Source organism: Balaenoptera borealis, assembly GCF_965194805.1.
Source record: "Balaenoptera borealis genome assembly, chromosome: 19".
Taxonomy (NCBI): Eukaryota; Metazoa; Chordata; class Mammalia; order Artiodactyla; family Balaenopteridae; genus Balaenoptera; species Balaenoptera borealis.
Genome location: NC_138878.1, coordinates 50,484,615 through 50,501,090, shown reverse-complemented (window position 1 = coordinate 50,501,090; position 16,476 = coordinate 50,484,615). Strand labels below are relative to the sequence as shown.

Here is a 16,476-nt window from a genome sequence, read left to right as displayed (position 1 = left end):
ATCAACACCCCTCTATCAAAAATGAACAGATCCAGCAGGCAGAAAATCAGTTAAGAATACAGCTGAATTCAATAGCACCACCAATCAACTGGTCTTAATTGATATCTACAGACTACTTCATCCTACAGCAGATTATACCTTCTTCTCAAGTTCAAATGGAACTTACACCAAGACAGACCACATAAAACACACCTAAATAAACTTAAAAGAACAGAAATTGTACAATGTATGCTCTCAGACCACAGTGGAATTAAACTAACTTAATAACAAAAGGATAGCTGGAAAATCCTAAAATACTTGGAGATTAAACAACACACTTCTAAATAATATATGGATCAAGAAGAAATCAAGAGAAATTTTAAAATATTTTTAACTAAATGAAAATAAAAATACAACTTATCAAAATCTGTGGGATTCAGCAAAAGCAGTAAAGAGCAACTGATATCATTAAATGTTTATATTAGAATAGAAGAAAAAATTTTAATTAATAATGTAAGTTTCCACCTTGGGAAACTAGAAAAGAACAGCAAATTAAATGTAAAGTAAGCAGAAAAAAGGAATAAAAATCAGAGCAAAAATCAATGAATTTGGAAACAGGAAATCATCTGCCACAATTGATGACATTCCACAGAATAACTGGTCCATAATCTTCAAAGGTGTCACAGTCAGGAGAACCCAGGGAAGACTGATGACTGCTGCAGACCGAGGGAGGTCGGGAATTGCACCACGTGGTGCTGGGCTGCGTCTTTCTCCCACAAAGGAATTAGTGGGACAACTGGCAAAATTTCAATGGTAGCTGAGGGTTAGATGATCACAATGTATCAGCGTTAATTTCTGATTTAGATGGGTTGTACTTTGAATATTTTTGAGAGTACCCTTATTTCTAAGAAAAACACACTCAAGTATTGGAGAGAGCTGGGGCGTTCCAGTCGGCAACTTATTCTCAAATGGTTTAGGATAAAATCAAGTTCTTTGTAATGCTCTCCAACTTTTCTCGAAGTTTGTGATCATTCTAAGATAAAAGTTTTATTGAGAAAATGTAAGTAAACTCCAGGAAAACAGACTTTGATTCCTTTTCTGATGAATCCTAGAACAGTGCCTGACACACAGTAGGCGCTTCCTGAGTATCTGAGGACCTAAGACGTGTGGAACGGGGGTGTGAGAGCTAACCTGCTGCAGAAGTCAGGACAAGGTCTAGAATGCATAAGCCTGGGCAGAGTAAAATAATCATAAATATTTTAAAACTTAAAGATAACTGCCAAGATAAATAGCTAAGAAAAAATAAACGGTTTGCCTCTAGGGAGGGGCCTGGGTGAGAAGAAGCTGGACAAGAGAAAATTATTTTTCATTACAGCCTTTCTATACTATTTGACTGTTTAGCCAAGTATTAAAAAGTACTACACTTTGATTTTTGAAAAAATAAGGCAACTTCAAGAAGTATCAAAACTTAATAAAAATATAATTGAAATAGCTCCTCATAATAATTAACAAGAAAAAGGAAATCTTTGCTTGAATAAGTAACATCTAATAATTTTGTTTCTTACATGATAATCCAGTCACATCTCACATTAGCTTTCTTTTGTTTACCATCAACCTTTTCCTTTTCAAAAATATGCAGAGTTCATTCCAACACTGATTGTAATAAAGAAAAGTAGGAAACAATTATTGCCCAGCAATCTGGGGCTACTTGAAATAATATGTCTATACAATGGAAAGCTGTGCAGTGGTTAAACACGATCTAAGTGCCTGGTATTTTTCTTGCTCTCGTGGAAATGGAAAAAACACAGACGGAAATAACACATTCCCATTAGTAATGGGCTCCTCTCAGCAGAAATTCCCATCTGGGACCCCTACAGGAGGCACATCAGAATATGGGTGGGGGCCACACGTGCCAACATCCACCACACAAACTCTGCACAAGGAGAGCCCGTCGGCCCAACTCAGCAGGAGGGAATAAGGCCTCCCGGTGCCACAGAGGAGGGAGTGGACTGACAGAGTCTCACCTCAGAGAGGTTATACTGGATGCATTTGACCTAGAAAGAAGTGAAAAACCACTACAAAGAGGTAGGTATAGTAGGATCCCATTTCTGTAAGACACACCCTCACATCTGGAAAACTTTGGAAAAAAAAAACTGTAAAATTTTAATAAGTAGGTACATCAAAGGTGACAGGCTTTTAAAACTACCTGTATTTTTCTATGATGAACAACATTACCAAGGTAATTTAAAAAATTTAAGGTGCACGGAATATTTTAGTTGACTAAAGCTTTACTTTACCTGAAGTTCACAATGGATATATCTGAAATATCAATAGGTATACATACACCCAATGTAAGAGTGATCACAGAGGAATCACCACAGAGGGTGAGCCAAGCATCAGAGTGGCTGGCATGTTTCACCCTTGCCCAACAAATCCAATTCATTAAATACCTTGGAGATATGGAATTAAAGACTGGATATTTCTGATTTCATAAATGCCTCTTTCTTATTATTTTTCTAAATAAATTTATTTATTTATTGTTGGCTGCGCTGGGTCACTGCTGCACATGGGCTTTCTCTAGTTGTGGCGAGCGGGGGCTACTCTTCATTGCGGTGTGCGGGCTTCTCACTGCGGTGGCTTCTCTTGTTGCGGAGCACGGGCTCTAGGTGCACGGGCTTCAGTAGTTGTGGCTCGCGGCCTCTAGAGCGCAGGCTCAGTAGTTGTGGCGCACGGGCTTAGTTGCTCCGCAGCATGTGGGATCTTCCCGGACCAGGGCTCAAACCTGTGTCCCCTGCATTGTCAGGCAGATTCTTAACCACTGCGCCACCAGGGAAGCCCCCGCCTCTTTCTTATTTTTATGCATCCTATTGCTTAAAGTAAAAATCAATCATAAATCCATATGTGTATTCTGAAGACAAATAATAATCACTGGCCTATGGATGGGCTGCAATAAATCAGTCCTACACATGAACAAGTGCCTGTTATGTTCTTTATGTTATGGTAAAATCCTATGGACTGCAAGGCAAATTATCTTTGTCAGCATCTACATCATAAATTGATTCCATTAAATTAAGGGAGAAAGAGAGAGAATTACCACAGCCCTTCTAAACAACCCCTACAATCTTTAGAAGAGTGTTCTTTTACGTTGCCTATGAAATGGAGCAAAAGAGAACTCACCCAGGATCCTAGCGGTTGGCCCGAGGTCACCGACACCCTTGGGCCACGGATGCTGGAGAGACTTTGCCAGAAAAGTTAAACCACTTGACTCTGACAGAAAGAATACGTTTCAGGGTAAAAGCATGAAATAAAACCCAAAATACAAAAGTGGATGTAGAGAGAAACATTTAAAGTTGTTTGCATTGTCCGTGACTGACTCTTCTCATATTTTCATGCTAATAAATGGCTCTTTTTTAAAGTATCTAAAACAGTAAACAAAACCTTGTTTTGATAATATCTTTAAATTATGAACATATGGACTTCTGAAAATATAACTCCATGTTAATAAGAAATTGACAATAGTTTTTTATCCTGTTCTCATAAAAACAAACTGCAGCAGCTCTTTTAGAACCTCAAAACTTGTAACAAACTCACCAGGATTAAAATTCAAATATTAAATTCAGAGTCGAAGTCTCTGCCTCCATACGGGGAAAAGTCTGTACAACAATTTATATCAATACACTAAGATTCCTATAAATAAGACAGTTTAAGAGAAACATATTGGTGAAATCCACTCACTTTCCATCCTTTGAGAATCTTTTCCTTGCAAAAACATTGGCCAAAGAGCAAGTGCTGGATTGAGTTTACTGGAAAAGGATGCTGACTTTATACTCAATCTTGGTTTCTCTAAAGAATCAAGGTTTTTATTCTCCGTGGGTGATACATAACAAGCGAAGTTCTTTGCAACCAGATCATCGTTAACACAAACCTGTATAATTTTAAACATTTCATGAATAAGACAAATATACTCAGGTGACTGTTCAGAAAATAGGGCAAACTTAACCGAAAATTTCAATCTTCAGAAAAATTATTTTATAGAACATAATTTGATAGAAATTGATCTCTTGACTTCTGCTCTAGTAATGGTGAACTAGATACTTCTGACCAACCTTCCTGATAAGAAAAACAGTAAGAAACGGTACAAAATCTAAAAAACGTCTATTTGAAAGTGCTTGAGAACTAACATGACTTTGCCAGGCAAAGATCTGGGAAGAGGGTGAAGACAAAACACAAATCATAAAAGAAAAAACTGATAAATTAGATTTTATCAAAATTTTAAATTTCTGCTTTTCAAAAGATACTGTAAAGGGCAAACCACAGAAAAGGAGAAAATATTTTTAAATAATATATCTGGATGGACGTGTATCCAGAATACATAAAGAACTCTCAAAACTGAATATAAAGAAAACAAAACCAATTTTAAAATGGACAAAAGATACTCATGAAAATAGTATGGTATTGGCATAAAAACAGACACATAGATCAATGGAACAGAATAGACAGCCCAGAAATAAACCCACACATATATGGTCAATTAAATTATGAAAAAGGAGTCAATAATATATAATGGGGAAATGACAGTCTCTTCAAAAAACAGTGTTGGGAAAACTGGACAGCCACATGCAGAAGAATGAAACTGGACCACGTTCTTACACCATATACAAAAGCAAACTCAAAATGGATTAAAGACTTGAATATAAGATCTGAAACCATAAAACTCCTAGAAGAAAACATAGGTGATAAGCTCCTTGACACTGGTCTTGGAGATGATTTTTTGGATTTGACACCGAAAGCAAAGGCAACAAAAGCAAAAATAAACCAGTGGGACTACATCAAACTAAAATGCTTCTGCACAGCAAAGGAAAGCACCAACAAAATGAAAAGACTCTTAATGAGAGAAAATATCTATAAGTCATTTGTCTGATAAGGGGTTAATATCCAAAATACATAAAGAACTCATACAACAACAATAGCAACAAACAAACAAACCCCCAAATAATCCAACTCAAAAATGGGCAGAGGATCTGAGTAGACTTTTTTCCAAAGAAGACATACAGATGGCCAACAAGTACAAGGAAAGATGCTCAATATCCCTAATAATCAGGGAAATGCAAATCAAAACCACAATGAGGGGCTTTCCTGGTGGTGTAGTGGTTAGGAATCCGCCTGCCAATGCAGGGGACACGGGTTCGAGCCCTGGTCCGGGAAGATCCCACATGCTGTGGAGCAACTAAGCCCGTGCGCCACAACTAGAACCTGTGCTCTAGAGCCTGTGAGCCACAACTACTGAAGCCCACGCGCCTGGAGCCTGTGCTCCGCAACAAGAGAAGCCACCGCAGTGAGAAGCCCACGCACTGCAACGAAGAGTAGCCTCCGCTCGCCACAACTAGAGAAAGCCCGCGCGCAGCTACAAAAACCCAAGGCAACCAAAAGTAAATAAATTAAATAAATAAATAAATAAACCACAGTGAGGTAACACTTCACATCTGTCAGAATGGCTGTTGTTAAAAAGAAACACCAAGTGCTGGCAAGTATGTGGAGAAAAAGGAACCCTTATGGTGGGAATGTAAGTTGGTATACTCACTATGGAAAACAGCATGGAGATTCCTCTAGAAATTAAAAATAGAACTACCATACAATCTAGCAATTCCACTTCTGGCTATTTATCTGAAGAAAATGAAAACATTCACTTGAAAAGATACATGCATCCCCATGTTCACTGCAACATTATTTACAATAGCCAAGTTAATGGAAATAATCTAAGCTTTCATGGGTGGATGAATGGATAAAAAAAATGTGGTGTAAACGTAAAATATATAGCTAGTGGGAAGCAGCCACACAGCACAGGGAGATCAGCTCAGTGCTTTGTGACCACCTAGAGGGGTGGGATAGGGAGGGTGGCAGGGAGGGAGATGCAAGAGGGAGGAGATATGGGGATATATGTATATGTATAACTGATTCACTTTGTTATAAAGCAGAAACTAACACACCATTGTAAAGCAATTATACTCCAATAAAGATGTTAAAAAAAATGTGCTGTATATACATATACCCAATGGAATATGATTTGCCCACAAAAAAAACCAAAATCTTTCCATTTGTGACAATACCTTAAGGACATTATGCTAAGTGAAATAAGTCAGAGAAAGACAAATGCTATATAATCTCCACTGGTATGTGAAATCTAAAACCAAAAGAAAACAAAATAAACAAAAAAAACACCTAAGCTCATAGATACAGAGAACAGATTGGTGGCTGCCAGAGCTGGGGTGGGGGGGAATATGGGGGGAAGGTGATGAACTGGGTGAAGGGAGTCAGAAGGTGAAAACTTCCAATTATAAAATAAGTAAGTCATGGGCATATAATGTACAGCATGGTGGCTATAGTTAATAATACTGTATTGCATATTTGAAAGTTACTAAGAGTAAATCTTAAAAGTTCTCATCACCAGAAAAAAATTCTGTAACGTGTGGTGTAAATGTTTGTGTAAGTGGGTTAACGTACATACATGTCTTTCCTATCTGTCTGCTGAGAGGGCCTGCAATCAATGACACCCCAGTAGTAATAATGAGCACACCTAGTGCCCTGATCTTAATATCTGAAGACCATTCTTCAATAAAAGGAACCACTTCTTGGAGAAGTGGCTGATTCTAGGGCTGGGACTGGAAAAGGACAAAATTAGCCTGGAGCATCCTGTGGTACCAGAAAGTAAGAGTTTTCAACTATGATGGGGCACGTAGAAAGGACACATCAGCCACTTTGAAGAAGCTCCTAACAACTAAATCTGCAACAACTTGAGCAGGAAAATAATGATAATGGTGGATTATATCCTCAGAGTAAAATAAGTATCCAAAGAGTCTATACTAAGATAAATTATTGAATCAATTAATAAATGGGAAGAAGGGTCAGTTCTTCCTCATAGATTCCAGTTAAAAATGCAGAAGGCATGATGGAAATGGGCAAACACCACAGAAATAAGTTTTGCAGACAAGAGTCATTGATGGCTATCTGCATGGTCTCCAAGTATCTCCCCGTAAGATACTTAATAATTTCAAAAAGGAATAAACAGTAACTCTGTTGAGGAAAAACCTAGCAGACACCACCCTAACCAGGTGATCATGATTAAGATGACAAATAATAAAACATTATCAACATCATAAGCCCTGCTCTGACGTACTGAGACGGGCATCACTTCTGTAGCATTCTTGCTAAAAGCATGCAACAACTCAAGCTAAATCATGAGAAAACATCAAATAAAGCCAATTTGAGTAACATTCTACAAAATAACTGGCCAGTACTCTTCAGAAGTGACAAGGTCTTAAAACAGGAGGAAAGACAACTGTCACAGATTGGAGGAGACTAAGGAGATTTGACAGTCAGATGCAATGTGGGATCTGAGATCAGATCTGAAACCAGAGAGAGGAAATTAGTGGAAAAACCGGCAAAATTCAAATAAGGTCTGTAGATTTTTTTAAATTATATTTTATCAGTGTAAATTTTCTGGTTTTAATCACTGTACTACTTGTTTGTATGGTTAACATTAGGAGAACCCAGGTAAAGCACATACAAAAATCTCTGCACTATTTTGGCATCTCGTCTGTAAGTGTAAAATTGTTCCAAAACAAAGTTTTAAAATAAATACAGGTTTTAGATGCCCTCTGTGGGCCCTGAGCAGCCCTAGATCTGCAGCTCCATCCACCTCCACACAAGGTACAGAGCTGCTGTGTCCTCATACCACCCTTCATAAAGGGCAGCCAGCCAAAGGTGAACAGCTAATAACTGGGTGGAGGAAAGAGGGGGTTCACAGGTGAGGCCCACTTCCTTTCTACTTATGGTATCTGAATTCTTTACAGTGAGCATAGTCTATACAATGAGAAAATTATGGAAAGGAAAAAGCAGGGAACTAAAACCACACCAAATGTGTGTATTCAAGAAAATTACGTCCTCTTACAAGAAAATAACATTTCACACTCTTCGCTATAGGAATAATTTCTTGTCCATTACTAAATAAAATGCTGTCTAAATAAAATACTAAAGTAATTTTTTAAAGTATTAAAAGAAGAAAAACAGTCCTGGCTAACTTCTGATCTAAGCCAGACCTTGAAAGATTAAGAAAATTTATATGCTGTGTGAATGACATTGTTTTCCTAGGTGTGTACTGTTTTATTAAAATAAGCATTTTAAATAATATTTTAAGAATACAATTCTTTCACTTACCTCTTCATTTTTTGTAGTTACATAAAGGAAAACCTCAAAAGTATCTTCTTCCACAGCACACAATTTGGCTTCCACCTGGGTAGCTGCTAAATAGCATAAATCAAAACATAAAGTAGCTGATATTAAAAGTATGCTTGAGGGACTTCCCTGGTGGCCCAGCGGTTAGGACTCTACGCTTCCACTGCAGGGGGTGCGGGTTCGATCCCTGGTCAGGGAACTAAGATTCCGCATGCCACACCGCGAGGCCAAAAAAAAAAAAAAAAAAGTATGCTTTAAACAACTATGACTATTTCTCACCTATTAATCTCTGCTAACCACTCACGATTACCCAGTGCCACAACATTCAACAGCTTCCTCCCGCAGAAGGGGTCTGGCACTGGGCAAGGCAAGGTGCAGGCTCTCCCAGCACGAAGTCAGCCATGTGTCCTCTGTCCCCCTCAGCCCGCCATCCTCCTCCTGCCACCCCGTGACAGCACCTCGAGCACAGTTCTGGGCCCTCTCTTCTTTTCCAGTGACTCCCAAACCCACGTGCCGAGTCACAGTCTTTCACCCGAGTCCATTCCACCCCTCCAAATGCCCCACAGAGCAGCTCCATGTGTGGGCACCAATAGGCACTCCGCTCCGTCCTTTACAAACGTATTGCATTTCACTCTTACCACAACACTTTGGGGTAAGCGCTGTTATCACTTTACAGGCGAGGAGGCTATGCAGACGTAGCAGGATGGTATTCAACCCAAGCACTCTGCCTCCTCCAAACCTGTGTCTCCCGGGCCCCCTGTGGGCTAACAAGGGCCCAAGCTACAAAACCAGAGGCGCCCCTCCCTCCCATTTCTCCCAGGTGCAGCGCCTCTGGTTGCTCCTTTACCTGGACAGTGGGGCAGTGGAGGAGAGGGGCCAGCACCCCAGGCAATGCAAACTCACTACTCCTCAGAACAGCCCTGGAGTTCGGCACAGTTATTTGGCTCAGACTGCCAGGGGTTAGGACAGATGTCACAAATGAGAGTCTACTTTACAGCCAAAGATATAAAATAAAAAGAGCACACTAAATAGGCGCTGAGACATTCTACACATCTTCATTAGCAATGATGGTGATCACACAGTAAGTATCCATTTACTACCCCTTGCTCGCTAAAAAAAAGTTAGGCATTTCATCAACTGTTGGTTCAATGAAATGCACGTACATTTATTTTGCAGTGCTGCAGCTTCTATGAAAACTAAGAGACAGGCATTATTATTGTGTAAGGGTCCTCACCCACATAGCTCCTTCCTGATTTCACCTGTCAATTACTGATGCCCACATCCACCCCAAAAATTCCAAGGGTGCAGAGTCACTGTGACACTTGGGGTGGAAGAAGCTCCAGGTCACTTATGAACTCCACAAAGGGGGTCAAACACCTAAGCACGCACATCTCAAACCCCCTCATCAACAGAAGGTGTCAGTTCAGAGCAGGCTACAGGGATCATGCACCTGCCTCACCTTTTAGGATGTTCTGAAAGTACCGAATAGCTGCACTGTCCCACTTCTTGGCAGGTCTGGAACAGAGAACAGAGGCAACTTCATTAAGTAAAAAGCTGAGGCCAGTACGCTAACATCATTTAGTAAATTATACACTGGATGTTTCTGATATTACACGTTGAACATATGATGCAGGTAACGGGGAGTCTGGCTCTGGCCTGGGGGTGATGATCCCAGCTGCACCCCACAGCAGACTTCTCTTCCATGCCCGCCTGTGCCAGTGCAGAGACTCACTGAGAATGGGCCCCTTTCTGGGGCTTCCTGAGCTACCGTGCCCACCTCCACGGCATCATCTGTCCCAACACCATCGTCCCATTACCTGCGACACCTGTCTCCCAGCCAGAACGCTAGCTTCCCAGGACAGGGGCCCTGAGTGAGGATTGCTCAGCACAGGCTGGCACAGAGCGAGGGCTCCACACGTGTTGGTTAAACCAACATTCCAAAAGTGGCTGTGGGAAACGCAGCCACTACTGTCTCGTGGTACCCCTCTCACCGTGTCCCATTTCTCCCTATCATCTTGTCCTTTCCTATGTGTGATATTGTGATTTATGATAAGAAATATATATTTTGTCATTGTCCCTGTTTCTGGCACAGAGTTCAGTGATGAGAGTGACAAGGTGACGAGTGGAAAGCACTAAGGTAACTTAAGAATGGGGGTTGGTTGCCAGGGGAACCAACCTTGTGATTAGAGGGTTGGAACTTTCAGTCCCACCAACCTGACCTCCAGGGAGGAGAAAGGGGCTGGAGGTTGAATCAATTGCCAATGGCCAAAGATTTAATCAATCATGGCTAGGTAATGAAGCCTCCATAAACACCAAAAATGGCCTAGGTTGGGAGCTTCTGGGCTGGTGAACACGTGGAGATGTGGGGGACAGGTGTGCCTGGAGAGGGGAGGAAGCGCCTCTCCCCACACCTTGCCCTGTGCATCTCTTCCATCTGGCTGCTCCTGAGTTATCTCTTTTATACTAAACTGGTAATCTAGTAAGTAAAATGTTTCTGAGTTCTGAGAGCAAATTCATCAAACCCAAGAAGGGAACCTCTCATTTATAGCCATCCCAGTCAGAAGCACAGGTGACAACCCAGACTTGAAATTGGCATCTGAAGTTCGGGGGGGCTGGGGGAAGTCTTGTAGGGTGGAGCCCTTAACCTGTGGGATCTGATGCTATGTCGGGTTAAGCTGCCTTAATTGCTTGATGGTGTGTTAAAACACACTCACACACACACACACACACACACACACACTCTCCCAAACTGGAGTCAGAGTCATACTATGCTTTGGAAAGAAAATCGCAGGAGAAGCTATAGGCAGTGGAAGATCATGAAAAACCAGTATTTGGAAGCATGGAACAAAAATCAAATAAAGTAAGGTTGGAGTGACATGTTTTCTGTTTCTCCACTGGTTTTATGTATCAGAGACGCCATCACCATCCTCCAAGGGTTGTTTCAAAGATCAAATGAGGTAATGTACATAAAGCACTCAGCCCTGTTATTTTTATTTTTACTAAGATACCAAGCACATTACTTCAAGAGAATCACAAAGGGTTTCCGAAGGGAGGTATAAACAAACAAACAAACGAATACAGTGGTTTGAAAACCTTGCTGTACAAAAAATTACCTAATAAGCGTTTTGTTTTTTAACAAAATGTAGTAGATTCCTAATAAGGAAAAGGCCCAAGAGAAAAATCAATCAATCTAGTCTATGAACAAGTAAGTCAAGTCTGTCACAGGTTAATCAATGAGTCTGTGTGTCTGTGTACGTGTGTCTCTCTCTCAACACAGGCGCGCGCGCACACACACACACACACACACACACACACTATGTGAAGAGATACCCAACTTCACAAGTCAGAAAAATACAACTTAAAACAAAATAGCATTGTCCGGCAAACAAGCAGAAGTTAAAAAGCCTGATGATATTCTGCGTTGTGTGGGGAGAGCAGCCCTTTCTATACCCAGTGATGGGAGTACAGACCACTAGTCCTTTGGAAGGGCAATTTAACAAAAACCGTAATACACATGTTAAGACAGACATTCCAGATGAGGCGCAAACACAAAACCAGCAACATCAAAGAAGGTGATCAAAACCCAGTAAGATCACTTACCTGAAGCCCTTCTTCGCCTACACTGAGGGTCTCCTAGGGTTGGGTGTGTCCAAGGCTGGGAAGGCCCCTGGGGAGCACTGTGGTGGCGCTGGGAACGGGGTAATGCAGAGGGGGCGTCAGAAAGACAGGGGTCTGCCTCTGAGGAAGGGCTGGGCACAGAGAGCTGGCTGCTCTGCAAGAGGGACAGGAAGGGGGCAGGCGCTGCTGGCACCCTGGCGGAGCAGCGGCCTCAGCAGAGACCAGCTGGCTTATCAGTGTGGATTCCGAGGCAGCCGCAAGAGTGATGCATTCATCATCCCAAGGGAGCTACAGGTGATGAGGGCTGGGGGCGTGGAGGTGGGAGGGTCTCCACAGATCCCACAAAAGCATCCATAAGAGAGGCAGCTTCCAAGTTCAGAGAGAACTTAGAATGCAACATCACTGGGACGTGCAAGTTGAATCAAAATCGTGCTGCTTCCCATAGCTTCTTCTCCCACAAAGCCACAGTGTTGGAGGCGGAGGATGGGGCTACCCCCAGGACCTCAGGTAGTGCTCATTCAAGACAGCAAAGATCACAGTCAGAACTCCGACACAGCACTGCCCCATGCAGGGACCCATCCTGTACAAACACTGGCAATGTGGTCAAATTACTAGACAGGGGTGGGTGTGTGCGTGTGTGTGTGATACATGTGTACACATGTGCATGCATGCATGTATACATTTCTGCATCTATATATCTCACTTTGATTTACCTATATTCTTATGAGAATGTACAGTGCAAAATGGTTTGGTAACAATCTAGCTGGTTATCAAGAGGGGAGTGGTTAAAGACAGCAAGTATGCCAACTGTATTCACCCAGGAAAACGACTGAAAGTAGAAGGGAATACGTGTACTGGCAAAGAACTTCAAAATACTAGGCTGGCCAAAAGGTTTGTTCTTTTTTTCCATAAGATGGCTCTAGTAGCACTTAATTGTGTTTAACTTCATTCGAAACAATTTTGTTAGATTGTATTGTGACAGCTGTCATATCAGCGTGCATTTAAAAAAAAATCAAAATTTTTTGGTGAATTTTTGTGTAGCCATTTTAATATTGAAGATGGAAGAAAAAAAGCAACATTTTCAGCATATTATGCTTTATTATTTCAAGAAAGGTAAAAATGCAACTGAAACGCAAAAAAAGATTTGTGCAGTGCATGGAGAAGGTGCTGTGACTGATCGAATGTGTCAAAAGTGGTTTGTGAAGTTTCGTGCTGGAGATTTCTCACTGGACGATGCTCCACGGTTGGGTAGACCAGTTGAAGTTGATAGCAATCAAATCGAGACAGTGATTGAGAACAATCAACGTTATACCATGCAGGAGATAGCCAACACACTCAAAATATCCAAATCAAGTGCTGAAAATCATTTGCACCAGCTTGGTTATGTTAAGCACTTTGATGTTTGGGTTCCACATAAGTTAAGCGAAAAACACCTTCTTGACCATATTTCTGCATACGATTCTCTACTTTTTTTTTTTTTTAAACATTTGGCTTCCACTTTTTTAAAAAAAATTTTATTTATCTTTATTTTTGGCTGCACTGGGTCTTCGTTGCTGCACGGGGGCTTTCTCTAAGTTCTGGCGAGCGGGAGCTACTCTTCGTTGCGGTGTGCGGGCTTCTCATTGCGGTGGCTTCTCTTGTTGCGGAGCACGGGGCTCTAGGTGCGCCGGCATCAGTAGTTGTGGCATGTGGGCTCAGTAGCTGTGGCTCACAGGCTCAGTAGCTGTGGCACATGGGCTTAGTTCCTCCGCAGCATGTGGGATCTTCCTGGACCAGGGATCGAACCTGTGTCCGCTGCACCGGCAGGTGGATTCTTAACCACTGTGCCACCAGGGAAGTCCCAAATGCATAATCTTCCATCAGGATAACACAAAGATTGCATGTATATTTGATGACCAGGCAAAAACTGTTACAGCTTGGCTGGGAAGTTCTGATTCATCCGCCGTATACACCAGACACTGCACCTTCAGATTTCCATTTATTTAGGTCTTTACAAAATTCTCTTAATGGAAAAAATTTCAGTTCCCTGGATGACTGTAAAAGGCACCTGGAACAGTTCTTTGCTCAAAAAGATAAAAGTTTTGGGAAGATGGAATTATGAAGTTGCCTGAAAAATGGCAGAAGGTAGTGGAACAAAAGGGTAAATATGTTGTTCAATAAAGCTCTTCGTGAAAATGAAAAATGTGTCCTTTATTTTTACTCAAAAACCAAAGGCACTTTTTGGCCAACTCAATACATTCTTAAGTTAAATTTGCCAATAAGACAGTGTGTTCTAATTTTCATTAAAAGCTCCACGCATGTGAATATGGTATAAAAGCACTGAAAAAGGTCTGCAAGTTCAGAGCCTGAACAGGTCACAAAGGCCTCCCAGGAGGGAGGGAGGGAGGAAATGGGGCTGGAGAAGGATGTCATGGACTTTCTTTTAATGCTCCATGATCCGATGTATAAATGTTTCTCTTTACACTTAATTTATCCCTTTTTGTAAGTTAAGAAGCCAAATAGCTCAGAGCTCAGACCATACTCTAACCCCCTCACACCACAGCCTCTGGAGATGGGGCTACATGGCCAGGTTTGACACAGTGACTCAGAAGACACCTCCTGAAGGACAAAGAGACCTTTGAAATCGCTTAGCACTTCTCAAGAGGATCTGATTTCACATAAACATCATACACTCAATTTAAGACTTTTACTAATGATTCAGCATATGTTAGAAGCTGTACTTACACAATCTCAGTGCTGTCTTCACAGAAGTCAATGTGCAATGTGACAGGTTTTGTGCAGTATAGTCTGAATTTTTTTGCTCTGTAGGGAAGCCGCATAAAAGTTTCTACTGCAACTCGGATGCTTAACAGTGAAACAGAAACAGTTCCATGATTAAAAAAATTATATATAACATATTTCTTTAAAGTACACCTACATAATTAAAATACTTAACATGAAACAAAACACACAAAACATGATTATTTCTGTTTCTATTATAGCCACCAACAGCAGCAAGTGCTTGGAGACATTTGCCCAGCAAGGTGAAAACTGGTTCTTGGGGGCTGAGAAAAATCTTACTTTTTTATGTATAAAGCACAGATATACATATAGTACATAAAAGATACTCAGTAATCTTTGGCGTTAAAATTTCATGGCATGGGGGCGGGGAGGCATTAGAAAAAACACTGTCTCCTTAGATTGAGAAACACTGGGTAATAACGAACAAACCTGGAAGCAAATTCTATTTAAGTTTTTAAAATAGCAATTTCAATACACGACCAGAATTACCTTGAAGCTTCTGTAAATAAGCAGATGTTTTAAGAGTTAGTATTTGTCAACTTTGCACAAAAGAGCTGATGGACTGAGGTTTCATAAGTTGTTCAGCGTTTTTATTTCCATTCTCCTTCAGGCAAACAACAGAGCACGTGAACATATGGTTTCGACATCAACAGGTTCTCAGGGGCCGTGTGTGGGCAGCCTGGCCACCTCGGTCGCGGACAGTTTAGAAAAGGCGGCTGCCCTAACCGCCCCTCCGGGCCTCCCTGCTCTAATCATACGACTCTCTTGCCCAAAACACACTAAACTTAAAACTCCAAATACTAAGAGGAAATCTCTCCAAACCATTAAATACGATGTTATTTTTAATAACCACTATGGTTATAAGGGTGCAGAACCACAAGCTGGAAAGGCACCTCCTTTTCCATGAAGACCTGCCAGCCCCGCTGTGGGAGCGGCTCCCTGACACAGACTCCCCATCAGGGCACCCGCCTCCCCTGCAGCTGGGACCGCGCTTTCTCTTTCGGAAGAAGGGTCCTCATGTTTATTATTTATTATTTATTAAACTGATATCCTCTGACTCTGGGATAGGAAACCATGAAAAAATTACCACAAACACCAAGACTGACTTGCTGACAGTGTTTTCTAGGCAACCGTGGTGTGTGGTCCTGGAGTCATTGAGGGTCACTCTGAACGGCCTCCCGTCTTCTGTGACAGTCACACCCTCACTCTGTTAGGCAGGACAACGAGGGACACATGCTCTGCTCTCTGCAATCTGAGGCTGTGCCAGCAAACCATCCCTTCTGTGGCAACAAGAAGAGTTTCTCTCTGCCTCCTGGTAGCCAGGTAACCCGAAGGACCCATTCCATCACCTGAGCAAACTCAGGGGACATGCCACGCCAGGCCAGGAGAGCAGCTGACAGAGAACACCTGCACTTTCTAGGAAGGAAGGCAGAAGGAGGGCCGGAGCCGCCTGCTGAGTCCTCATCCTGAGCACCTGCTCTTACATTCACTGCTTGTAAAACCTGAACCTGCAAGTCTTCCCTTCTTGAAGCTCTCGCCCCTTACTTTGAAAATTGACATTCTCCTTGAAAACTGACATTTGTCCCCTAAAGAGCATAAGGCAAAATAAATAATACATACATACTTTTTGGATTTCACTGGAATGTACTTGGCAAAATCCACAAGGAAACACTCTGTGAGGTAATGGTCTGCTGAAGACACTATTGACTTAATTACAGCCCTGCACCAGCACTTCAGTTCCTCACAATAAACCACACAAACCTACAAAATAAAAAGAAAACTTCAGTGTTAAAACCTCTAGTCATACTCAGAAAATTGTAAGATACTAATGAAAGAAATCAAAAATGACACAAACAGATGGAGAGA

General features: G+C 41.6%; 1 protein-coding gene across 4 annotated transcripts in view; it reads right to left on the bottom strand.

Moving 5' to 3' along the window:
• The window catches only part of TDRD12 (tudor domain containing 12), an 81,904-nt gene that overhangs the window by 50,950 nt on the left and 14,478 nt on the right, over positions 1-16,476 (bottom strand). For 2 of the 4 annotated variants that reach the window (XM_082366452.1, XM_082366449.1), the window contains 6 exons: positions 16,235-16,371; positions 14,554-14,673; positions 9,671-9,726; positions 8,194-8,279; positions 3,715-3,904; positions 3,157-3,246 (listed from right to left, as the gene is read on the bottom strand). In XM_082366452.1, the coding sequence (XP_082222578.1) occupies positions 3,157-3,246; positions 3,715-3,904; positions 8,194-8,279; positions 9,671-9,726; positions 14,554-14,673; positions 16,235-16,371 (679 nt within the window). The remainder of the gene's footprint in view (positions 1-3,156; positions 3,247-3,714; positions 3,905-8,193; positions 8,280-9,670; positions 9,727-14,553; positions 14,674-16,234; positions 16,372-16,476) is intronic. The other 2 variants (XM_082366451.1, XM_082366450.1) reach the window with 1 other exon arrangement.